Consider the following 26,965-nt stretch of genomic DNA (forward strand, 5'->3'; position numbering starts at 1 on the left):
CAGGGCTGCTGGCAAGACCCAGCTCTATTCCCAGGCCTTTTAATTGCATCAAAGGCAAGGAGAGAGGGAAAATGCCACAGTTTTATTTCTGAAAGTAAGAGCTGATGAGGATTATTTACACACAGCAGTAATTCACAATTACATCAAACCCTTGGGTACCTTAATTCTGTGCATCACACACACAAATTACAGAGCACAAAGGGTTTCTAATTGCAAGTCTCTGGTAGCCAGGAAAAAGCTCAGGGAGCTGGATCAAAGTAGGCGGAATGCAAGCACCCAGGGAAGCTCAGAGATACCCCATAAGGTTTCAGTACTCAAAAAATGCTCCTTCCTACACTCTGAGCCCAAAATTCATAAACGAGTTAAAGCTGATTTTCTCAGAATTTTTCACTTGCTCAGGAAACAAACTAAACTGAAGCTCCTGAGTGACCTGCAGCAGAAAAAAAGTGGTTGCAAAGCAGCATCTGGGGCATTGCTGCTGGTGCTGGATGTGGCACTGTGCAGTCCTACTTGCTTCTCCCAAGAAACAGGCTGTCCTGGGCTAGTGCCATCCAGACAGCACGTCCTTGCTACGTGTTCAGCTCGAACACGAACTCTGTCCTGCAAGCAGGTGCCAACTGGAACAAAAGCATCTTCAAAAACAAGTATTCCATCCCTCTGCCTGATTGTCCTATTTCTGGGAAACAAATCAGTGCTCTGAGAAGGCCAAAGCATGCCGTGCCCAAACACAGCTTTTTTTTTCTATTCTGAAGATACACAAGTGCCTTCAAGATTTCCTCTTTCCCCTGCCATTCCAGGGGGAAAACACCCAGCAAAACAGAAGAGAAATGAAGTCAAATAAGCTTTATTACTTATTAGTTGGCAACACAATACTTGTGACAAGCTGTACAGTTGTAGTAGGCGGCAGTGGAAGTCACTACACCGTTTAGAACGAAAGCAGGAATGAGAGACAGCTCTGAAAGGGAGACTTTAAGCACAGCTCAGCCATCCTACCGTGCCCAAACCAAGTACTGTTATCCAGTTAATTTACTGAATGAATCCCTCAGGGTCTTCAGCCATCTACCACTATAGCTCATTAGAGCCCAATATCCGACTTTTCACGTTGTATCACTGAGAGCACTTATGCTTAAAATGTAATTAAACTTAAAACAAACAAGGGCTGTTTCCCCCCCTTGGCTGCCCTGGGACGTGCCCCAGCGCTGCCTGCCCGGCCAAAGGCACCACCTCTGCCATGTTATTTGGGAAAACACGGTGTGCTTCCCACCCCAGGGCTGACACTTGCCCGACCGTTCATCCTGTGAGCAATTAGAAATCTAAATACTGGGTGTAATTCCTGGCTATTGGGATTTAGACTCTTACAAACGAGTAATGCAGTAAGACTTGCTGTCCAACGAGGTGTCTTATTGAAATATCCCAGGCTGGTTTGCTTGTCACAGCTGTCGTTTCAGCCATTTGCACTTACACTGTATTGCTTTCATTACAAAAATAGAAATTTGTGTCCTAAGTGCTGTTACATTACTAATGCTAAATATTTAATTCCCCGGGGTTCTAATTATGGTTGAGCACTGGCAACACTGATTCTACTTTTTAATAACAACTGTAAAAGCAATTTGAGCATTTTTCAATTAATTAAATACATAGTGTACGAGTAACCTCTTGTCATTTTGCCCTCCAGGACCTGAGCTAATTTGCGTGGAATAAAATGTTTTGAAAATTAACTGATATACTGGTCTGATCATTGTTGTTCTATTAAATTATAGTCTGCCAAGTGAGTGGTGTATAATAGTTACATACTGTACTGTTCCCTTATTTATGATGGCGTGGTGGTATTTTGAAAAAAACTTCTCCAGCACATTTCTAGAGAGCACACTGGAGAGGCCTAATTAGCAGGCAGGAGATGGTCTATGCACCACAGGCATCAGTAGACTTAGAGTGCACGGAGACTTCAGCAATGAAAAGCAAAGCCTCTCTCCATTCTCCAGACCTCATTTTCACCTTCTTTCATAGCTGAAATTAAAAGTGTTAATTAAATGACTTTGTGCTGCATAAACTCCTACGGATTAGTTAGTAGTTTACACTTTAACACATGGGAATTGACTCACAATATTGAAAGACACGAGTAGTTTAGAAATGTTTTTGTTTTCAACTTGCAGAACCAAATATGAAAAGATTTGACCATAAAATGACTTTGTTGGACTACAAAGACACTTAAAAATACCTAGCCTGCTCATGCAAACAACCAGGCATAAAACGAACTTCTACTCCACACCTAACACAATGTTAAAATTATAAAGTGTATTTTCCATTTACACAGTCCTAGAAGTTTAGAACACCAAGACACAACAGCACCTTATGTATCCTGGTAAGGGAAACTAACCTCTTTTCCAAGTCTCACATTAAAGATAATACAAAATCAACTGGGAAAAATTTAGCAAAAACCTTGAAATTTTGAAAATAGCTTTTCCACATGTTTATTCATAGCTGATGAAGAATGTTCTTTCAACATGTATTTTAATATTGTATTTTATTTTACAGGGGGCAACAATGGTAAGTCAAACTTATTGCTTGAAAAGTGCTTAAGGTCTAAACATTACAAAATATACAGGTGAAAGTTTGCTAGTTTTAGCCAAGTAATTTAACAGCAATGACAACATTCTACTCTGAAATCATACGAAACAGAGATGATAGGTAAACAAGTCTATTTTTTCACAACTTGAAAAAATATCACACATGTGGAACATTGCACTCATCATACTAGTTAAAATGAAACCCAGCCTCAGTTTATGCTGAGTAAGATTCCTTGCTTGCTACCACGACACTCACACAATAAGAGCTGTAATTCAAACTAAGCAGGGCTGTATTTCAGTTTAAAAAAATAAATAAATTAAAACCCCCCACACTATATTGCAGATTACATTAGGTACCAAGCAAATTCAGACTCTCAGTCAGCATTAGAATGCTATTTTTTCCCAAATAAATACTAAGTAGAATATACAATCACTGTCAAATAAAAGTGCTCAGGTCAAGCATTTGTGTGTAGGTGTACAAGTACATACATAAAACATACACACGGACAAAATATGAAGAACATGAGCAATGTATTGCAATAACAGCTCTCTTCTTAAAGACAGATTTATATAACAGCATAAAACTTGGAAGTTATCTTTACTACTATTAAAAGCTCCCCAGTATCTCTAGACGTCTGCCTTCAATAAATCCTGGAAACATTCTGCTCACATACTGAGTTTTAAGGAATGTGCAGCATATGTCAGCTTCAATAAAAGCAGTACAGTTCTTTAATTACTTCATTCACCCAGCAGCTGCTTTGACAAAGTATTTTTCTGAACATGTAAAAATGTAAAATACCCAAAAAACCCAGTCATCTATGTGCAATGACCACTCAGCATCTAACAATAATGGATATACTGAAGGACAGAAACGTGAGTTGTGCCAAGCCCATATTTCTCAGTGACTGACTGTAAAGCACTTAGAGTCAGCATTAAGCTTTTAAAACTCTAACCCTAATCAATCGTAAACAAAGAAATAAAGATCTCACAGTTATTTTTTAAATCTTAAACACTAGCACATAACTTTAAATAATTTTTCTGCGTTTTCTGATTTGCACAGCATTCTTCCCAAGTAAAATATGGACTTCTGCATGAAAACAGGCTTGTATATGCAAGCTAATTATACCTGGCCAATTTTTGGGCTTTGGTGGAAATGTACTGATTGCCATAGAGCAGAACACACCCCTGTTGGCCAAAACCAAAGGTGCACATGATTCAGAAATCTACATGGAGAAAACCTCTCCCCTTCTCCAAACACTTCTGCCCACAAGTCTTTTCATGGTACAGGACAGCAAACACCATCTCCCCAGGCTGTAGGGAACTTGGAAAAGTATGACTTGCACACATTTGGTGACAGCATGGCAACAAAAGGCCCATTAAAAATAAAAAAGGCAGATAACTGGATACAATCAACTTGCAATCATTTTCTTGTAAAGTGTTAGTGAATGGGTGCCAGCTAACTAATCTTAGTAGAGAACAAACTTAATTTATCCACAGCAGGATGTTGTCAGATTATTTTCAACCTAATAATTATCTCTAGCAGAAGGGCAATATTACACTTTGTAGAAGTAGAAACTCTGTAGAAGAAATTTGCTCTGATAAAAAGATGCTCGTGTGCTGTTTGACTAATGTGGGTGGGGGGAGGATGGATGAACCAGAGAAACTCTCCTAAACCAAAGAAATACCCTACAGGAGCAAGCAGCCAGGTGAAAGAGGATCTTTGAAAAAGGCATGGCACTAGGCGACAGGAACATTCCCAACATCCCTCCCAATCCTTTTTTTCAAGACAAGTTTAATTAACTTTCAGTAACTTTTCAGTGGAAGCTGCTATTCTATGGAGATACCTGCTACACTGAGAGTTCTCACTCCCTTCCAAGCCAGAAGGATGTCTACAATGACCCAGTCTGACCCCAGGAGTTCCAAAAGCCACAGAAGACTGTGAGGAATTCCTCTACCACACCCAGCCATTTGTTCAAGCATATACCTCTATAAAAATACTTCATCCTCATTCAAAAGATAGAAAATCTAACATTCCCTTTCAAATTTCTAATGATTCATCGTTCTTATTAAAAGTTTGCTCCTTAGTTTGTCATAAACTGATTTTTATCTCTGTGTATTGTCAACACATATTGCTTTAAAAATGTTGTGCTATGTCTGCAGTATGCAAACAGTCATATAAAATCAAGTGTCCTATTACAGATGTAAAGATTACTTTCAGGAATGTACCTTTTATTTAGTCAAGTCAGAACTGAAATTAAAGGAGTTGGAAAATAACCATATAGTGCCAGTTAAGAAGGTAAACTATGTTTTGTCCAACATATTTGTGGAGAACATATATAGAAATCATGTGTTTATAATAATAAACACACCATTATGATTGGGATTTCTGATAGATTCAGACCAAATGCAGCAATCACTGAAGAGCCATGAAGTCTACTTGAAACCAACTTTTCATTTGGAATATTTATAAGAATAAAATCTGCCTTGCCTGAAGTTTTATTTTGTTGTCTTTTTAGCACTACATAAAACAGTATGGAAGCTTAATTGTAGTATTTGATCATTTTAAGTGCTTGGATGTAAAATTTTACTCGTCAGCTTAACATCCATGACAAGGCTCTATGTAAGATGTTATTTTGCCATACTGGTTTAACTGTGTACTACCACTAAGGCAGGTAAACAGATTCCTAGGGAATCACAAGCATTTCATTAAACTTTTCAATTTTGGTACAATAGTCCATTTTAAGATAAAAAGAGTTATATGAATTATGGGCTGTCTCAGAGAGCTGTGGAAGCTCATTTGGGGGAGGCACATCACTCAGGGACCCAGCACTGAGAGCTCAGCCATGGCTCAACCCTGGGCTGCTGGAACAGGGCACAACTCTCACAGCTGGAGCAACATCTGCCCCTTCCTTACACAGCTGGCTCACTATTTTCATCCCTTCCATATATACAGCATGGCCACTGCATACTCCTCATCCTTTACACCTTAAGGACAAATAAAAGACAACGGATAACACAAAACCTGAGCTGGAGGCTCAGTCCTTTCTGTGACTGTGTTCTTTTCACCTGGCAGTGCCCTGAAAGGAGATGCAGGCAGTGCTACTGCTCTCAGGTTTCTGACAGATCAGAAAACCTCTTGTTCTTTCTATGTCCAAGCCAGCTCTAGGAAGGCACCTATACCCCACGGCCTTTGCACAAGAAGGGTCAGTGCTGACGGAGCTGTTCAGTGCACTGCTTTTACTCAGGATGTCTTTGAGAGTACTAAAGACTCTCCATACCATTCTAATTTTGGCACAGGGAATATCAAGAGCTTGAATGCCTCACCAGACTCTAGCATCTACTGCTTCAACACTGTAGAGAAGCAACAGCAGCCACTCCTGTTGGAGGTATTCTCCCTTCTCCACTCAAGGTAGCTCATGTGGCAAAAGCAGTTCTCCAGAGGCATGTGTTGGCTGAGGCAGCCTCTTTGATGAGTAAAGTAAAAAGTGTGTTCCCTAGATAATGGAAACACTTGTACCATTCCCACACCTTGATCAGATACATTTTTCTGAAATAGGTGTCTGTCATGTACACACACTCACACCAGTTCTCTCCCCTCATATTGGCACACACAAGGAGTAAGCTAAAGAGCACAGGTTTATTTTGCAATTTCCAGGATGTCCCTGGAATGTGAATATTATGCATGACAGATCTGCACAGCTTTCTAACACGTCCAATTTTTACCACATCCGAGAGATGTAACTGCACCTGCTGAAAAGGCAACACACCAGGGCCAGCCCTCAGCAACACTCCTGTCAACACGCCACCCTTCCCAGACATGACGTCTGCAAAGCTGGTCTGTGTATGCCCTGTCCTTTCAGCAAAGTGACCCAGGGTGCTGGATAACTAATATTTGATAACACCATTAACTTTGGCTGAAGTAAGTCTGGGTGTGCTCAGGGAAACAGTTCAGTTTGCTTCCCTAGCAGGGAGAGAACGAGCAAGCATGCGTGCATGAAGTCTCCTTTTCTAACCAGCACAGCTGCTGACAAAGGAGGCTGTATCTCTCGCCTTCTCTGAAGTTAATCCCAGCAGTTTAAAGCAGACTTGTGAAAAAAACATGAATCTGAAGTTACTCTGAAATGCTACTCCAAGGACACATTAGTTCCACTAGAGTCAAAGTATATGCCAGACGCAATAGGTCGAGTTCTAGTTGAAGAGATTGCACAGAAACTAAGAGCTAATAATTCTTAATTTGGTATAACATGACATTCCCAACAGCTTCTCTCTCTCCTTTCAATAACTGTATCTTGGCAATGTACATATTAAAAAATCATTGCACAAAAGACATGTGCTGTTGCGAAAAAAAAAAAAAACAAACCAAAAACCAAAGCACCTATCTTTGTGTTGTGTCATTCCAAAAACTGAAGACACTTGCACTGAAAGGCAAAATATGCTGATCAAAACACAAAGGGGACAAAACCTCATTCATTCCTTATTTGTTTAAGAATTACTAAAAAGAAACATTTTTGCAGGAGGCTAGGGCAACAGTAATTTAGACAATAATAAACTGAGTATTGTAACAATAACTATTGCATTGAATAAAAGAACTCTGGCAAGAAACTTTTCACACGGCATTCAACAGACATTCAAATAAATTAATGAAGTATGCAAGTTAAAATGACTTAAAAAATAAAGACTTTCCAGCAGTTTACCATAATGACAACATTCTATAGAAAGATACAATAACTCTTTGTAGCCTAAAAATTATCAGTTTTATTTTACAAAGATGACTTCCAAAAGCATCTTGTCATGACAATCGAGTTTTGAGGAAAAAACCACCTTTCATTTGATAAATACATGAAATTAACTGTTATTAAAGCCACTTAAGCACTCCTCCTTCCTGTTATCCTTCTCATCTTGGCAGTAACTGATAAGAAGATTTCAGGGAGGCTCAGTCATTGATGGCAGGATCTAGAAAAGAAACAATTTTGCATACAGTTATTCACAGCTTCTAGTTATTGTATTTCACTAACCTGCACTTAATTGGTTTCCTCCTGCCCCCGGCATGAGCACACCTTACACCATGAAAATATCGAGGTGGTTGCAATCCTATAGTGTTAATATTACATACAAAGGTAACACTAACAAAGTCCTGGTAACAGAGTCCTGTTACCCACCAACTGTGAATTGCTAATACCAGCCAGTGCTTTAGCCATAGGGACCAGACATTACTCATTATTATGCAGTTCATTACTTATGGGACATGGTTGAACTTAAGCCTGGAACTTCTGGAAAATGTACCACTCGCCCACAGGAACACACCAACGAAATAAATGAAGGACCAGATGCAATGGTTACAGCAGAATTAGTTAAGAGGCAAACTACAACTGCCTATTTCCTCCCCCTATTCCCCCCAAAAAGACATTACTCAAGATTCTGGGTAAGCAAGCAGCTACAAGAGGAAAGGAGCACATGGACTGGGCAAAGAAAAAGCTCTGAGCCTTGCATATCCACACTAAGTCCCGTGCAACCCCAGGAGGTTGTGTGCATGGCAACCCCACTTCCAACATACAGAGTAATTAATTGTATTCCCACATTAAAGCTACCATGGCACACCTCCACCTTGGCAGATTTCTAGCTGGCTTTAATCCTTTCCACCTTCCACATGCCAGGTTCCTCACACCAACTGGCCCTCAGTGACAGCTGAGTTTTCAATGCCATACAGTACCTTGATGCAAATGGGTTTTGCCCTTTTTTCCACCTTTTGCTAGGCTACACTGCCACTTAGTCACTGCATTGACATAACAACTCCACCTTCTCTACTGCAGTGCAGCTGTACATCCACTGATGTGACAATGGGAAGTGAGGGGCTTCATCCCTACAGGAACAGAGCTGCCTTTCAGTTTGCAACTTGCATCATTTTCATGCCGAGGACAGAGCATATGGTCCTTCGAAGGGACATCAAAATAAATATGACAGGTCAGTGCAATCATCATACTGAATGAATTCAAATGATGCCATATCTAAAATGAAACGTGTGCACATAATAAAGATTCAAATGACAAAAATATTCCCCTACCCTTTCTCCTTCTCTGAATTATTTATGAATTCTGCAACTCCAGCTGTTGCCACCAGCCCAAGGACACTACTTCATTTTGGGAATGACACTTCATATTAAAAGATAAGTTAACAAAAAGAAAGCAAAAAAAAATAAAAAGAAAAAAAGGACACTACAGGCCTTTAAAGACCACAGAAAAGCACAATGCATCTTTTCCCCAGCTCTTACAAAGGAAAATAATCAACAATCAATTCTGTTCATGTTTCTCAACTTGTTTCCATAATTCCAGACACAGATTTCAACACTCATGCATTAAGTCAGCCATGCCTTTTTAACCATTGCAGTTAAGCAAGACTCTCACAGCATCTTGGATCCTTCACTTATTTTTATAGGGTTATCTCAGTCTTACAGTTCATCATAAACCATATGCCAACACACCAAAGACTGCAATACTATCAGCACTACTGACAGCTTTTAGTACATAAAATGGTCATCACAAAATAATAGAATATTTGCATATGGAATTGCTTTCAGGAAAGCAACAATTTGTCCACAAATTTAAACAAAAAGAAACAACACTTTGAAAGTGCACTTTAGGACACAAAGAATTGGTTTCAAGTAATCATGACATTTAGATGAGCAAATTCTACATAGTGCTGTCTACCCACTTGTAGACAGCAGACTGCTCTGATTTGGGTTCCTTGACATATTAGTTCTTAGATTTTAAATAAGTAATTTGGCAATGGGAAGGAGGCAACATGGAGAAGACTTAGGCAGTAACACAATTTCCATCACCTACATCAACATGCTCTCCTCTCTCACTTTAAACTAAACTTGTTTTAGTTGGCTGGTCTGTAGAGCAGATAGATAACACAGACGGGGTAAACAGAAAAAAAAATTTAAAATCCACCATTGGTTTTGGTTGCTACTTTATTCATCATGGAATCAAGATCTGAATTTTTACACAAAACCATTCACTACAATAATATACTGATTGCACTATGTTCACTGTGAAATTAACTGAAATGGGTCAAAATTTACAAGTTGCTGAGTGATGAGGAACATATAACCCCTAAATATTAGACTTTCATGACTGACCAATGGCTTCATCCCTGCCACAAATGATATTATTCTGTTCTCTACCCATGATCTTAATTTCTCGGTGTTTTCTATTTTCACTTTTACCTAACTGAACAGCAATTGGCTTATGTTCTGCTCCTGGGAGATCCCAAATGCTACAAGAACTTTTAACCAATTAATTATTTAGGATTTTTCTTTTGTATGAAGTTTTTATTTTTTCCTCCATAGTCCACCTGAAAGTGGACTAACAATTACCACAGTTCTAACACAGAGATGTATGAATAAACTGTAGAGCTTCCAAGGCACCATCAGACATCTCCAGTATCACTCACAAATTAAAATAAAAAGCCAAGAATGCACCATTTGCCTTTAGTGCCAAGCACACGGTTCAGGCCTCATATGGAATGCCAGATACTCAAAACACAAATTCATCTTTGGGAAAGGCAGCAAAGCCAGAGTTGCTGCCTGTCTCACAAGTGAAAAATGCCAATGGCTTGCAAGCAGAGCCCACTTTGGTTTCACTGCCAGCACTACCTCCAGCAGTATCTGCTGTTACTCAGTTTGGTACCATGAGCTCATGCAGTGTTATTCAGGAAAAGGAGATGTTGTTAAAACAAACATTTATTTGCCCTTCAGTCTACACCAGAGCTGGCACCCAGCCCTGAACAGTCTCCCTCTTCCTCGCTACTGTGGGAAAACTACTGAACAAGAATCCTCCCCTTCATCTCCTGCTGTTGGCCAAAGAAACAAAAAGAACAGACAGAGAACTGGAGGTGTGTAAAATGCCACTGAGCAGGAAGTTAAGGTTTAACATTGTAACATTTGTAGATCTCTTGCAACATTTACAAGAGCCCCAAATTCTCCTGTTGTCACACCTACATATTTCAGTTAATTACTGCCTCACTGTTAATAATTCTCCAATATTTTGGAAATTCCAGGTGCTATGCACAAACCCTCTCAAAACTACAATTATTTACAGTTGTAACCCACTCAAACGTGCATCACACTTTTTTTTTCTGAAAACTAACAAATTAAAAACAGAAACATATCTCACATTCCAGGGTTGCCATTTAACTCTCAATGCCACAGGTTCTCAAGTGCCTCCTGAAATAGTTTCTAGCTGTGCTAAAGGAATGACATTTGGAAAAAATCACCTGTGTGCTGATAGGAAAACATCCTTCTGAAGATTTTTACAAGCTTGTTGGATGCAATTGAAGTTAGTCTTCAGAAAATAAGGAAAGTCATATTCATGCCCAAACATGCTCACTAAATGCTTCTGGCTATGACATTATTTCATAATTGACACATTATACACAAATACCCCAAGAAAATACCTTTTTGTCTATGTCTGGATTACACGGCTATTCATACCCAGTGCTTCTGCAGAGCCTTCCCAATGCTGCACGATGCTCTTGAATACAAATGACCAATTGATCCTTTCACATGATAGGGTGGGGTTTGGTTTTTTAGTGTTCAATACTTCTAATGTTAAAAAAAAATTGTAACCCAACGTGGTCTTTAATCTAATCCCTACTCTGAACAATTGAAGTACATTCGTATTAATCTATTAGATGCTTTTCCACACCACACCTATGGCACTGCATAAATTACTGTAATTTAAATGAATTACTGCTTGAGAATTCTCATTTAGTAAGAAACATGCAGTGTTATATGTTATGGAAAGAAAAATGTGCATTATGGTAACTAAGTTTTATACCACAGTATATCTAGGTGCTCATAAACCAGCCATTCTAAACTGTTGAAGGACAAGAATATTAGACTGATCACAGAGAACACACATCAGTATGTCAAGAAGTCAATAATATTAAATTAAATCTACAGTTTATTTAGATATATTTCCATGCCTATATTCAGAATCCACATTAAAAATGCCACTAGGCTAGCTGAAGAATATTACTGCAAAAGACATTTACACCAACAGTAATTCTATCTCTGCCCTGGATAACTTGCATTTTCCTCTTTAGGAGTGTGATCTACTGAAACATATTGATGAAAAAAGAACTTGGAGAAAAAAAAAAAAAGAAACAGAAAAAAACCCTGAAGTTCTTTTGTTACGTTACTCCACATATTACCAATATTTAAGGATGACTTGTTTAAGACTGCACATTTCAACTACCTAACAGTAAAGAATGAAAAGCTTCTTGCTACAAGCTAAAAAGAAAGTCTTTACCATGCTCCTTGAAGAGCTCATTTTCACATTACTCAGGCTTCATTATGCTGAATCAATATTCGTTTAGTCACTGGGTTATTGACATATTTTAAAATAAAAGTATACCCTTCAGCTACTGCACTCATTACGGGTAATTTGTCTTGTCAGGGAGCAGGGAATATTATCCCAGTCTTTCAGGGGCTGACAGCCCATGGAAATACCTCCCCTTGGTTACAACTGTAAATAATTTTAAGGTAAAATATTGAAAAATCAATGACTGTTTCCTGCAATCTGTCACAAACAAATCAATCATAATCTGCACAGCCAGAGAGTATGATTTGAAGGAGATGAGAGCAGATGTAATTCTTGGCTGGAATCTCTCATTTCGAAATCACTTCACATAATGGTGTCATCATTTAAACACTTAGCAGTCACTGCAACTGCCACTCATAACATCTAGTTGGACAAAACCACAAGGAAGAGGAGGAGAAATGCCACTGCTGTTACGTAAACAAACACTTTATTTCAATGGTTGCAACATTAGCAAATTTCACAGATATAACAATAAGGCTTGCCTCTCCACAAACGTCCAAGGTGCTTTTCCTTCTCAGTGGAAGATTGCCTATAAATGAGCCTCTCAAAATGCAAAGCATTTTAAATTTTAAAACCAAGCTATGCTTCATAAAAGGTGAGAAATAATATCTGGTACTAATACTACTTCTAAAAATATTTTCATTCACTCCAAATTGCTCATAACAGAATTATGCATCAAATTCTTAAGAGATTAAGAAAGGAGAATTATCTGAGGTACCTTTGTCTTTTTAAGAGCAATAAGGATTTCAATGCTTCTTTGTCCTCTACATATTACATTTCACATCTAATTTTCATTAAGCACACACTGACTCAACTTTAGGGTAGGAACCACTGCAAAGTACATGGGAAAGAAAGTCATAACCTACATAAATTAATTGCTAATATATTTTCAACTTGCATTCAAAGATTAAATGCTGTATATGGAATTACATCTGTATAAAGGATCAATTTCTACATAAAGAATGAACTACTGCACTTAGAATGCTATAAACTGACCCTTGTAAATGTGAGTAAATTGTGTAAAACTATTCTATTTTATAGAGTAACACTAATGCTTAGACAAAAATTATTTTTTCATTTGTCCCCCCACCTTACTGTATTTTCACCCCAACATTACAGTGTTTAAAAGAATTCTCTGCACATACAACAGGATAAAACCGTGCAACTGCAGCCATAGGCCTAAGCCTGCATTTCTTGCACAAACAAAATTTACAAATGCTCATGGAGTGTTTCCCTCTGGAGTCTATAATTTGAGCTCTTAATCTTTAATGTGCAGAGCCCGTTATCACATACTCATTTTAATCACATTAACCTTAGCAACTCCTAATTCTGAATATTTATCTTACAACTGTGAGACTAAGAAAAAAATGCAACCAAAAAGATGAAATTATTTTCTCTTTTCTTGAAAAAAATCCTTTAATACTGTTTTTAAAAATTAAAGAATAGGGCATATTGTACATCTAAGTAAACCTCTCCAAGGTTTGCCTTCCTTTAAAGCGGGCTTTAAGTCTCTTTATCTTCTACATGGAAAACATACATCCCTAACTCTTTATTGATATACATCAAAACCACTATTGTTTGTAACAGCAGGACAGATTCCCTTTCTTAGCAAAATAAATTATATAAAAAAAAAAGAAACTGAAGTCTTAGACCAGAAGCAGTTAGTGCCTTAGAGGCTAACTAAGTGTAAATATCAGCCATGAAGAGAATGAGCTTATTGTGGGGAAAGGCCACTCCACAGCAAAAGGAAGCAGGAGGAGGCAGTGGGTGAGGAATTGCTAAAAACCAGAGTAGCTCCTAGAAATGAGTTGCAGTTCCCCACTTTTTCCCCGGATGAGATCTATAATGAAGCTATCCAATAGACAGCCTCAGGCTCCTCAGGCCTTTTAAATCTCCCCCCTGGCCCAGCACACTCACAGAGGGAAGCCCTGCTCCCCACGCTAAGCCACTGTGCGAGGGAGAAGCGCGGTGCGTATGGAACGTGTCGGCAGCTTCCCCCAGTGCCATTCCCCTGGGCCTGCTCCTCATTTCTTGTGACAAGCACCTAATTAGGTGGGTCAAGAATTGCAGAAGATAGAAGAGATTCATTCTTCCTCACATGCCAGTTCTCCTATTTGTAAAAATGGCTCTTCCACTCCATTGTAAGGCACTTAATAAACGTTAATAATAATTAAGTCAGCCACATCTCCCAGACAACACTGTCAGATCTTTTTCTGCAGTATTTCAGAACTATTTGGCTCAGAGGGAGCTCCCACAGGCTCCAGACAGAAAAGGACTCACAAATTTCATCCTTCAATGCAAGAGGTCACAGAGGGCTGTGCCATAGCAGACATTTCCACAAGCCCTGAGGAGCAAGAGCAGCACATGCTGCTGCACTACACATCTCACTGGGTCAGCATCATGAGTTCAATTTCCTGCTGGACAAAGCATTAAGATGGACTGCGAGGTCTTTCTGGTTAAGAAGTTAAACTAGGTTCAATTTCTTAAATTAAAAGATATTTTTCTTTATTCCATCTTTATCAAGAAACAAAAGAACTACTGGTTATGGAAAGAGCTGAATAAAGAAAGACACTGGCTTTAAAAAGGCTACAAGCATTTCCTCTAGTACCCACCTTCTCCATTTACTGCTCTCACTCATAATGCTCATTTAAGGCACTGGGATACATTCATCTATTTAATGCAGCTCCACATGATCACCAAACAATACAGCAATATTACATCATGCAACATTACTGATATGACACTATTAACAATACTCTACCTAATGAAGTTTATGAAGTCTTCATGTTTGGGCATTACAGAAAGATGAAGAATCCCGCTTTGTAAGAGCTCCTGCCTTCCAATTCTGTCCCTCCCTTCTTCAGCATTGCTGAGACCATCTCACTGAGATCATCTGGAGAGGACAAAAGTAGAAAGAAAAGAAGAACATACTTATTACAGTTCTTGTCACCTGCACTGCACGATTTTCTCAACAGAAATGGGAATAAAGTTGATGTATCTGGAAACATTAATTCTGCATTTTGTAAGTAACTGAACCCAGCACCACAGAGGAAAATGTTGTAATGCTTTGCTTAATGAATCATAGCATACTCAGAGCAGATTACTTACCATTAACTCTGAACAGGACTTAATATGGTTAAAAAGACTGCAAGCCCAGCTGTACTCTGGCTTTGTACTAGGTCTCTTCCCATATTCAGGCAGGTACACGATAGGATGGACTGCTGGGTTCATTTTCCCACCGTGGATCTCACTGCTTCTCTCTTGACTGCAATCTATAAAGATTAAAAAAAAAGGGGACACCCGTAGAATTGGGGATGGAACAAAAATATGGTATTTGTCCCTAATTCAGACAGCATGTTTCTCTGACAAACAAGGATTACAGACTGAGCAAGGCAAGGGTTTCTTCACTCATTGATCCAGTATGTTTGTTAAATCCCACAGACACTATGTTAGTGCCACATCCCATTGGATGGTGCTCAATCCCGCATGCTCTGAGAGGTGCACCACAAACTATGGGAATCAAAGATCTGAGGAACGGGAAAGTTTAATGGCATTTTGCTAATGAACCAGTAAACAGCATTAATCACTTGCCCTTGCTCAAAAGCACAACAGCCTAACATTTATATGAGCATGGACACTATTTACATCTGGACATTTCTGAGACAAGCAGAGTCCCTGTTAGGTAAACTGAGGCTGAGCTTACATGAACAAATCTAGATCATAGGATGTGCCAGAAATGCAAGGACAAAACAAGCCCAGGTCTAGCCCCTTACCTGCTACCAAGTTTTCCCATCCCTTCTCAGCCAGTCTAGAAGTCTCTCCACCCTTCTGCAGCCTCCTCTCAAAGAACTACCTGGATGACCTCAGCTTAAGTTTTACTTAGGCACACAGTAGCATAGTGTATACTACAGGGAATATCAGCTGAATTTTCACTGAAGCAATAAATTAAATACTGAAGTAAGCCTAAGAAAAAGCAAAAGAAAAAAAATACTTTTAAAATTACTTTTGAAACTTTGGCTCTACAGAGCTGTCCTCTTCCCAAGAGACATTCATGAAACCTAATGCCCACAGGAGCTGGGAGACAGCAAGGTCCTTCCTAGATAAAAGCCAGAAAGTCAGCACAAACAAAGTAATTCTCGCACTGCCAATACCATAAAGAAGTCGTAGGCACCTTTTTATAATGACAGAGTATTCTTAATAAAAGCTTCAAGCAGGTTTTACAGCTGCATATTATCCAATGAAACCAGTAATAAACAGCACTGTAGAATTATTTAGTGCAACTCCAATACGCCGAGAGTCTCAACCTGGGTTTTATTTATCACACAGGCTAAAATGTTTGTTCTTGGCTTTACAGTAGCAGCCAAGCCTGTAGCTATCTTTTATCCCAGCACACTGCCATCTGGATATTGATACTTTGCTATGGGATATGAAAGAAGAGCATAGTTACCTAATACAGCTTAATTGAAAACACAGGACCTACATATTATACCATGCATTATTCTACACAAAATTAAATCTGAAGGGCATGAAAATTTCTGTAGATGTCAGCAGAGAATATTTCAGAGGTAAATGCTGTGTTCTTGATCTGTGCTAGAAATGCTAAGAAATACTGTGAAAAATATGTGCTTACGATAAGAAAAAGCTCAGTTTTGCTCTGTTGGGAAAAAGAAGTAGCTCAGGAAGGTGCATCTCCTTCAAGAAGAGCAGGAAAGTCACCAGTCACACATTCATTAGTATAGTAAACTCTGTTAGGGTGACCCATATTCACCTTGAAAGGTCCAACTGTTTTTTTTTTTTTTTTCTTGCTCAAGAAATGATTTCTATAATAAAAAAAAAAAGAAAAAAATATGCTGGTTCCACAAATAGATTCACTTTAATCTGCAAAAAGCAGCTTCGAGAATCATCTACATCTGCTCTATCGCCGTTAAGGAAAAAAGACTAAAAAGCTCTAATGTTAATAAAATCCCAGAAATTATGAACTGTTAGAAAGAATTCCTTGGGTGTAAGGCCAGAAAGGCTACCTGGCTTTACATTTCTCCTCAGAGAGGTACTGCTGAGCGCTAGCAAACACCAGCCGTAAAGACTGCAAATATATGTAAGTAAAGTAGATAAAGCACAAAATCTTTGGAATACAACACTGCTACTAAGCCACTCACATCTAACACCCACACTGGAGGCCAGATTCCAGCTACAGGAGCTCCCACCACGCTGCAGCACCTGCAGGCTAAAGGGAATTTGTCACCTACATCCCATAAAACAGCACAGGGAGCCACAGCCACCCTTCCCACTGAGCTGCTCCTCATTCACTAGAGCCAACTAACAGTAGATGTGGCTTGCTTTAAGTGAAAAACTTGTTTTAGACATGAAAGAAAGCAGTTTTTCATTTTTCACTCAGAGTCTATTTTCTGCACATGTCCATGGAACTGTAAGTAAAATAAACCCTAAAGACATTCTTAACTCGGTCCATACTCTGCCAACAAATTCAAGCAAATAATGCCATTTAAGTTAATTACAGGAAACTTCAAGGAAACTGAAATACAGTTTCAGGTTCTCCCATGATACTGTCAAGATCTTTGGAGTTACATGCTCAGTACACTAACTGGGTGCTTGAAAGGCTTGTCAGCTGCACTTCTGTATTTTATTCCACACACTAAAAAGGCTGCTGAAGCAATTTAAAAAAAAAAAGACTGGAACTGATAATCAGATTTCTTTTAGCAGACAAGAAGTGATTTAAAATAGAAAGACTTGGAGAGAAAAACAAAACTCTAAGCTACCTAATACCCAAATGTGAGGCACAGAAGAGTTATTCTAGGTGTTCACGAGTTTACACCTCGCTCTCAGACCACAAACACACAGAGTGTGAACAGGGAGCATCTCGGGGCAGAGGAAGTGCAGGCAGAAGAAAAGAGCAGAGCAGCTGAGGGTCTCGCCCAGAGAGCTCCTCCCAGGACCCTTTACCCAGGCTGAGAGCCACAAAACACGGGCACTTCAGTGCACTCCAGCACGGCACCTGAGGGAAGTGGCAGCAGTGTCTGCGGGAAGGGGCCCCGAAGTTTTACAGCCAATATTTTACATGCAGTTTTTTAGCTCTTGCCCAGTTAATAATGAACTGATTTAACACAGAAAGATACAGGCTCCTCCCTCCTCTTTGCATGCTAATTAGTTTTACTTCTATGGTAGTGCAAAGATGAGAAAGAAATTTTTCTTTTCTCTTCATGCCTAATTTAAAACATGAATATTCATATGCATTTATTTTTTTTCTGTTATGAATTGTTAATACTTTTAAAGATATTGTATAAAACATCTCTTATCAGATGTTTCCAGTAGCAATTTCCACTACCATCTGAGCCTCACAGGTTTCTTTTCTTTTAATAGGACAGCTTTAAATGAAACAGGATGTGTTGTAGGGGAATTACTTTTAATTTTTTTTTTCTTTAAGAGGATTCCTTTTAGCACGACATACAGAACTCTTGGTAATATGGTCACAAATTGAACTGGAGAAACAAATTCAGTGTCTAAGGTCAGGAATTCTGATAAAGAAATATCAAAAAGGTTTTGAGAAAACAACCTCCTTCTCATCTACCCCTGTAAAAAGAAAAAAAAGTTGAAATGATCTCCTAATGCATCTCCCTTCATAATTCATGCCGAAAGATGACATTTTCTCAGGATCTTAATTAAGATAATGATGAACACCTGTGTCGGCATTCTTTGGCAAGACAGCATTATCCATCATAATCTTTTAAGTACTCTCAAAAAAACCCAACAAAATCGTATGACGGAACCAATCTGTTGTCTCTCCTTGCACTAAGTTTTACATCTCAGACACACAGAAGAACGATTAGATCTTTAAAGACTGCAATAAAAACAGGATCGTTAGATTTTAAAGTTTCAACAGAAAGTAGCTATTAAATTAATTAAATTAAGGTGTATCATATCCAAGATAGCCAAGTTTAACTCCATTCACTACAAGCAACCTGGAACTGAAGCACTTACAGTTAGAGCCTACCAATAGCTGTACTTTTAAAACATAGTTTGCTGTTACTTTCAGGATCATTCTGCCTCTTTTCACATTTGTTTCTCCCAGAAAGAAAATATTCTCAGCTGATCCCTACTGTACATTCATGCACTAATTTATTAAGCCATTTTATGCTGTACCAGGTTTGCACAATCTAAATGAAATTATGCAAAAGAAAACAGTGTAGAAAAAACAAATATGCAAATTCAAATGTTGCTATATTTTGGGTCACGTTTTGTGCAGTCATCTCGAATACAAGTTCCTCTTATACCAAAAACCTTGCTGGAGTCCAACTACTAAACTAACCAAAGACCCTTTTAACAGCTTTGCAGGACCAGCCCATCAGACTGAAGGCTATAAAAATAGGGATTTTAATTATTTACTTATAGAAGCTGAATCTAAATTCATATGCCTAAATTTAAATAAAGTCAAGGGTGTAGAGCCAACCTGTAAATCCAAGCCATTGTTAAATAAGATTTTTAGGCAAGTTTTTTTTTCTATTGCATTAACAATTTATCTTCCAAAAAAATATGAGAAAAATATACAAAGTCCAGTATTTTAATATCAGCTTGCACTGCTACAGTTTCACTGACAGATGCAAAATACACAAACTCCTGATACCAAGAACTCATCCATACCTTCAAATGCACGTACCTTCAGCAAAAATGCAAAGAAGCAGCAAATGCATCCTCAAGCCCCACGTTTGTTAACAGAACTGATGAACAACATAAGAGTCTTGAAACAAATCTCTTATTTCCCTTCGATCAAGTGGCTGAAAAGTCCTGCAAAGCAGATTAGTCTTAGGCTTTCACATTTTAATATGCTGCTATCAGAGGAAAAAGTTGCTGTGACTAGTCATTCAGTAGAGCTATCAATGTGCAAATAAAGCAGAAAATAGAGACATCCTTAAGAAATGAGTCTCAAATTTGATATAAAGTGAAGGTGACAACCACAGCAATAGAACTATAAACTAAATGTTTCAATATCTTGAATAATTATCTACAGTTCTTTTAAAACTGCAAAGAATATAATAGTGGCATAATGTAGTGAGAATGTCAGTTTGATAGGCACTTACAATCCTGACGGCGTAAGAGTTCTATCACTACCGTTTATTAATCAGCTCTGGTATTATGTTTGCAAGGCATGAAAGTATGCATGAACTCACCAGTTTCCAAAATGTATGCCTACAGAAGAAAGATTAGTGGAACATCAGAAATAAAGAGGGTAATTTTACATGACGTTAACCTTACCTCCTCTTCAAAAAAGTCAGATGCCATGGGAAGATGGTTAAAACTTCTGCTTCTTCCTACAAAGAAAGGAGCACGGAAAAGCAGTTAGTTATTCTACTCACATATAAAATGAATGTTAAATGTATAAAACTTGACCAGATGATATCTCACTCCCCGAACAAGGGGGATTGTCAAAGGATTATGACAGAAGAGCTTTCGAGTGGAGAAAGAAATGCAGTGCTCCAGAGCGATCGTTATAATGAAGCCGGGGACAAATACCGGTGACACCGTGCAGTCGAAAACTGATGAAAGTGCACACCTGTGTGGATTGAGCATGTAAGGGAGCGTGCGAGCCGGGGATGGACCCGTCCCGTTTACCGAGGCAGAACCACACGGAGTTTAAAGAGACGAAATTCCGCACACCCCGCACTAAAAAATTAAATTGAAAAAAAAACAAAAACAAAAACAAAACGGGGGGCGAGGAAGTGCAAAAGAGGATAGAAAGGGAAGGGCCAGACCGAGCGCGGCTCGGCAGCAGCGCCGCGGAGGAGCCGAGCCCGGTGCGGCCCCGCCGGTCCCGCCCGGCGCTGCCGGGACCGGAGCGGGGCCGGGGCCGACCCGCGCCGCCCGTCAGGGGGCGCCCCGCGCCGGGGCAGCGCCGCCCCGCTCCCTCACCTCGGGCCGGGCCGGGCTCAGCAAAGCCGGGCTCAGCACGGCCGAGCTCCTCCGGGCCGGGGGCGGCCACCGCGGCCCGCAGCGCCTCCGCGCGCCGTCCTGTCAGCACCGCCTCCGGACCCCGCCGCAACCGCGGCCGTCCTGCCACCGCCCCGCCACACCCCGCGCTGAGGGACAGCTCCGCGGGCCCGTGCAAGGAGCGGAGCGCCCGCCGCCGGCGGGGGAACAGCCAGTCATGCGCCGGGACGGCCGGGGGCGGGACTGGCGGGGCCGCGGCCTGATGGGTACTGTAGTGCAGGGCAGGGTGCGGGGGTTCCTCTGCAGCGCCCGCCCCGCTCCTGCCGCGTCCCCCCCGAAGGCAGAGGGGACAGCGCGCCCTTCCCGCCCAGCCCCGGCCCTGCAGCGCGGCCGCTCGGCCAGTGCCGGCCTGCGCCCAGCTGGGGGGCTGTGGGTGCTGCCGCCGGGACGGAGCCCCGCACAGGGAGGGAGGGAGGGACGGACGGAGGCAGCGGGGCGGCGTCGGCACAGGGAGGGAGGGAGGGACGGACGGAGGCAGCGGGGCGGCGTCGGTGTCGCCTCCACGGCGACACGGGGAGCTCCTGCCCCGGCCTGCCCGTTTTAAAACACACCCCTGCTCCTCGCGTCTCCGCGTACGTCCCGCGGGGGAGCGCGGCGAGGGCATTACGGTCAGGAAATGCAAGACTTACAAAATAAAATAAATTCTAAAAATATGAATTTTATGTTGTCGCCTCCCTCCCTCGATCGAGAAAGGCACGGCGGATCCCGATAGCCGGGGGTCCGCGGCCGCTGGAACAGCTCCTTTCCTCAACTGCAAGGGAAAACAAAATGCAAGAAGGGAATAAATCGGGATATGTTTCTATTGGGAAATATATCTGGTGGAATCACAGGAGATTACATCTTCTGATCGGCAGGGATTTATCCCGGTTCATATGGTTTTAATCTGCTTTCGCCTCGACCCTTCAATGAGCCGAGGGCGGGGGGAGGATACCCGGTGTGTTCCTTAGATCCGCGGGCAAACCCTCGCTCTGAGCGGTGTCTGCGAACCCATCTCAGCCCCCTCCGCTCCCATCCGGATCGCCCTTCTCCCGCGACCGGCGCTGGGAAAGACTAAATTCGAGCCCTCCGCGAAGCTGATCCCCGCTCTTGGCCGGACCCCCGCCACTCCGTCCGCACAGCCGCCGCAACAGGTCCGGTGGCGGGGTGGCCCCTGCCCGCGGGAGCCACCGGCCGACCAGCCCAGGGACAGGGCTGCGGCTCTTCCCCGACGAAAACCTCCTTTTTTGTTAAGAAAATCAAAACTAACAGCACCACCAGTCCGCCGTATATCCCACCTCCAATGATTTAGCGGAGGGAGGGGCAGGGGCAGAGAGCAAGAGGAGGGGTGGCTGTGCAGAGGGGGAGCCGGGCGGCTAATAAATCTTATTAAAGATCTATTTTTTTTTCATATACTGATTGGCTTGCATTCCGGCGCAACGCGGCTCCGCACGGTATTTAGCACATGCAGAAAGTTGGAGCTGATCTTAAATGGCTCGGAGGTGACTGCAATCCAGGAGCCGGCGCACTTGAGCCTCTGAGCGCTGGGGAGGGCCAGGGAAGCGCGGAGCCCTCCCGCTGGTTGGGCCCGGCCGCGGCAGCCCAGCGGGGTCCTGCCAGTCCTTCCACTGACAACACCCCGCGAAGGAGGAGCCTCGCCGGGCCGTGCTGAAGGCGTCAGGAGCTGCAATTTCCAACTTAGCATCTTGGCAGGACCCTTCGGAAAGCGAGAGCGAGGAGGAAGGAGAAAAAAAAAAGCCCCCCAGTGCAAGGGGGAGAGAGAGAGAAAGAGAGGAGGGGGGGAGCGAAAGAGGGAAAAGCAAAAGGGGGAGAAAAAGGAGGAAGCGGTGCCCGGCTGCAGGCGAAAGCGGAGCAGCAGCCCCGGCGCAGAGCAAGGTGCCGCCGCTGCCCAGCTGGCGAGGGCGGAGAGGCGCCCGCGAAGCCCCGGCCGCAGCCGCCCCAGCCCGGCAGCGCGGCGGCTCCCTCCCGGCGCCTTGGGCTCCCGGGTATATGTGTGCGCCTGGCCATGTCGTATCCTCAGGGTTACTTGTACCAGCCGTCAGCGTCCTTGGCTCTCTATTCCTGCCCGGCGTACAGCACCAGCGTGATCTCCGGACCCAGGACCGATGAACTTGGGAGATCTTCTTCGGGCTCCGCTTTTTCCCCTTATGCCGGATCTACCGCCTTTACCGCCCCTTCCCCGGGTTACAACTCCCACCTCCAGTACGGCACCGACCCGGCCGCCGCCGCCGCCGCCGCCTTCACTTCCTACGTGGTAAGAGCAGCCGCGGGCAGCCGGCACCGCGCCGGGCACGACGGCATCCCCCGGGCGCTGCCCGCCCCCCCCCCCCTCCCGGGCCTGCTTTTTGTTCCCATTTTATTTTTGAGATCTCGGGGACAAAAGGGAGCGCGGCTCCCCGCCACGCCGCCCAACTTTCCCGCATCGCCGCCGTGCCCTGCCTCACACTGTTGCTGGCGGCAGCGGCGGGCAGGGCCGGGCACGGGGGGAGTCGCCGGCACGGCCCGGGCGAACAGGACCAGGGCAGGCAGGGACCGGTTTCATTCCCTTTTTAAAAAAATTAAAATTAAATGTATAAAAAACAATCATAGTTCTGCAACAATTAGCTTGTTATGATTGAAAAGGGAATGAATTCAGGACCGGTCGGCGATGGGAGAAATCCGGGCGATAAATCCAGGCAACTTTCCCCTGCACGGCGATAATTAGGCTTAAATATTGCAGAGCTCTAATCCCATGGCCGCGAGCTGCTCCGCGGGGCTGCGCGGGGAAGGGAAGGGGAAGGGGAAGGAATGGCACTGCGCCGCCGTGCGCGCCCGCGGGGCACCGCGGGGCCGGTCCGAGTGCCGGACATCTACACCGCAGAGCTGCGGCCACAGCCAACGCCCCGCAGCTCCCCCCAAAAACCGGTGACTTTGGCTCAGTTTCTCTATGTTTAGGGCAGAGTTACACAGTTCCTTCTTTCCTTTTTCTGAATCCTTTTCTGTTATTTTGCCTTTTTATTTTCGCCCCTCTTCTCTCTTCTTTTATTTTGTTTTGGGTTGGTTTTTTTTTTTGTTTCTCTTTTATCTTCTTTTCTTCTCTCTTTTTTTCTTCCCTTTATTTTTCCCTCCTCCCGTCCCTGGGCAGGGAGGAGCGGCCCAGCCCGCCCTGCCGCCTGGGCCCGGCAGGTTGTCTGCCGCGATCGCAGCGCGGGGGGTAAGGCTCCGGTCCCCTGCCGCTGTCCGCCCCCACGCCGCGCTGTCCACTTGCTTTTCCGCTTCTTCATTTAGGGTAGAACCGCTGGTTTGCTGCAGGCAGCCGGTGGTGTCCTGGGGTTGGAGACTACGGGCCCCGGAGAGCCCCCAGGCCCTTCTTCCTAGGAAAGAACCGGGGGAGAAGCCGGGCAGGGCCCGGCGCCGGGGGAGAGGCGGCGGGGCGCGGGCAGGGGCTGCGGGCAGGCCCTGGCGTTGCCTTTGCCCTGTCATTGCCGCCCCGCGGCCGCTGACCTCGCCCCGCCGGGCCGCTCTCCCCTCTCTCCCCAGGGCTCGCCCTACGACCACACGCCGGGCATGGCCGGTTCCCTGGGGTACCACCCGTACGCTGCGCCGCTTGGCTCCTACCCCTACGGGGACCCCGCGTACCGCAAGAACGCGACACGGGACGCCACGGCCACCCTCAAGGCCTGGCTCAACGAGCACCGGAAAAATCCCTACCCCACCAAGGGCGAGAAGATCATGCTGGCCATCATCACCAAAATGACCCTCACCCAGGTCTCCACCTGGTTCGCCAACGCGCGGCGGCGGCTCAAGAAGGAGAACAAAATGACCTGGACCCCACGAAACCGCAGCGAGGACGAGGAGGAAGAGGAGAACATCGACCTGGAGAAAAACGACGAGGATGAGCCCCAGAAACTAGAGGAGAAGGGGGACCCTGGGACGCCGGACACAGGTAGGACAGCGGGCTCGGCCGGGTCACCGCGGCCGCGCCCTCGGGGCTGCCCCCGGCCCGGTGCATGGCGGCCTGTTCCCCGGGGCGGGGGGAGCCGGCGGGCAGCGGTGCGGGCCTGACCATGGCGGGGACCGAGAGGTGGGCGGCGAAGTGGGTGGGCGGGTTTGGGGGCGCAGAGCGAGTCCGAGAGCTGCCCCCCCACCTCTGTCCTTTCTCCCCCCTACCAGGAGCGGCGGATCCCAAGGCAGCGCCGGGCTGCGAGCGCCTCCAGGAGTCCCCCGGCCCCCGGGAGGCCGAGAGCGGCCTCAGCGACTCGGATTGCAAAGAGCTAGCGGAGGAGCGGCTCGACGGGCCGCCCGTCCCCCACAAGGCGCCCGGCGCTTCCCCGCTGGGACCGTGCCCGGCGGGCCGCGGGCCGCAGCCGGCGGGCGGCGAGGAGCCCCCGCCGTACCGCCCGCCCTCCGCCGCCGCCGGGCCACCGCACGCCGCCGACCTGCACCCGCTGCTGCCCGCCGCCACCGGCGCCTCCGTCATCCACTCGCCGCAGCAGGCGGCCCTCGCCAAGCCCAAGCTCTGGTCGCTGGCCGAGATCGCCACCTCGGCGGACAAGGCTAAGGAGGCCGGCGGCGAGGCGGCAGCCCCCGGCCCCGCCGTGCTGGGCGGTAGTGGCCCGTCCCGCTCGCCGCCGCGGCCGCGCTCGCCGGGCGCGCAGTGCCCCTTCCCCAACGGGGCGGTCCTGCCCCGGCCGCTCTACTACACGGCTCCTTTCTACCCCGGCTACACGAACTACGGCTCCTTCGGGGCCCTGCACGGGCACCCCGCCGGCGGCCCCGCCGCTGCCGCCCCCGGCGCCCACTTCAATGGATTAAATCAGACTGTCCTCAGCAGAGCCGAGAGCTTGGCTAAAGACACTAAAATGATCAGGAGCCAGTCCCAAGTAGACCTTTGCAAAGACTCACCTTACGAACTGAAGAAAGGTATGTCCAACATTTAATATCGGCTTCTCCTCCCTAACCCCCCTGGGACTGTGGTTTTGTTCCTTTTTTTTCCTTCTTTTTTTTTTTTAATTTATTTGAGAGAATAATAAATTGCTTTGGCAGTTATTTTTCCAGTACCAAAAGAAAAACAAAACAAACAGAAAAAGACCAGCTCCCCCCTCCCTCCCAGCACCCTCTCCAAAAGTTTATAGAGTCTATTTGAAATGGCTGGGTGGAAACCGCCCAGAAATGTCTTAAGCAAGTGAAAAGCAAACGAGTGACACGCTCTCTCACACACACACAAAGAAGAAAGATTTGTATTAAATCTTATTCTGTATATTTAATGTAGCTTTTTTGTATTTAAATTGATAATACAGTATCTTTGAAGTAAATTATGAAATTAAGACAACTGTACAGGCATTAATGTTGTTTTCGTAATATAAATATATACATTTCTGTGTCTTTTTCCGAATTGTTTCATAGTTTTAAAATATATATATACAAGTTTAATTTAATTTTTTATGCCTATTGTTTTTTTTCCTTGGGTGTGAGTTAAACTATAATGCAAAAACAAGAGAAAAAAAGGAAATAGATTATACGTATTAAATTTAAAAAAGCAAAACAACCAAACAAACCTGCAGCCGCCTTTGTAAAATACAAATATTTAATTAAAAGAGATTTTTAACAGAATCAAAATTACTCTCTTTTTGCAACGGGCAGATATGTGCAGTGCTGAGGAAAAATAAAAGCACGTCTTAAATGAGATGCGGAACGCCGTTTAGCACCTCACAGTAATACCTGAAGCCTTTTTGGAAGTGGCAGGAAATTTTTAAAAGGTCGGGGGGCTCCGGAGGCGAGAGGCGCCCGCGGGGCCAGGAGAGGCGAGCGGCGGCGGCAGCGGGACGGGGCCGGGTGCGGGAGGGACGCTGTTCCCAGAGGTGAAGGCTTAAATCAGGCCACGCACAAAAGCACTTGTTAGAAACACCAAATCGAAGCACAGTCCCATCTTTTAACCTAATTACTTCCAATCAGTGTCGTGTTTTATGCAAAGCAATCAGCTGGTGAACTTTGCTAATGAGTTCGATTTTCTGCCAGATTTAGCCCGCGTCGCTGCAGCAG

General features: G+C 44.1%; 1 protein-coding gene and 1 long non-coding RNA gene across 4 annotated transcripts; one reads left to right on the forward strand and one right to left on the reverse strand.

The window, feature by feature from the left end:
- Nucleotides 1–828: 828 nt before the first annotated feature.
- Nucleotides 829–20,992, reverse strand: LOC106857177 (uncharacterized). 2 transcript variants are annotated; one of them, XR_001403611.2, is made up of 7 exons: nt 20,870–20,992; nt 20,216–20,271; nt 19,620–19,747; nt 15,724–15,913; nt 15,059–15,222; nt 14,712–14,843; nt 829–7,520 (listed from the first exon to the last, which is right to left on the reverse strand). It is a non-coding gene; the product is annotated as an uncharacterized LOC106857177 (long non-coding RNA). The 2 variants fall into 2 exon arrangements; XR_015800710.1 differs by lacking the exon at nt 20,870–20,992 and adding an exon at nt 20,514–20,627.
- A 1,852-nt stretch (nt 20,993–22,844) lies between these two features.
- Nucleotides 22,845–26,361, forward strand: LOC106857168 (iroquois-class homeodomain protein IRX-5). Of its 2 annotated transcripts, none has more exons than XM_014883085.2 (3): nt 22,845–23,198; nt 24,464–24,869; nt 25,100–26,361. In XM_014883085.2, exons 1-3 carry the CDS (start codon nt 22,950–22,952, stop codon nt 25,861–25,863), a joined length of 1,419 nt encoding a protein of 472 aa, XP_014738571.1. In that variant the 5' UTR covers nt 22,845–22,949; the 3' UTR covers nt 25,864–26,361. The 2 variants fall into 2 exon arrangements, with proteins under 2 accessions (XP_014738571.1, XP_014738562.1); XM_014883076.2 differs by having other exon boundaries at nt 22,848–23,198; nt 25,097–26,361.
- Nucleotides 26,362–26,965: the final 604 nt, after the last annotated feature.

The sequence above is a fragment of the Sturnus vulgaris genome, unplaced genomic scaffold (assembly GCF_052056855.1).
Source record: "Sturnus vulgaris isolate bStuVul1 unplaced genomic scaffold, bStuVul1.hap1 Scaffold_2122, whole genome shotgun sequence".
Classification (NCBI taxonomy): domain Eukaryota; kingdom Metazoa; phylum Chordata; class Aves; order Passeriformes; family Sturnidae; genus Sturnus; species Sturnus vulgaris.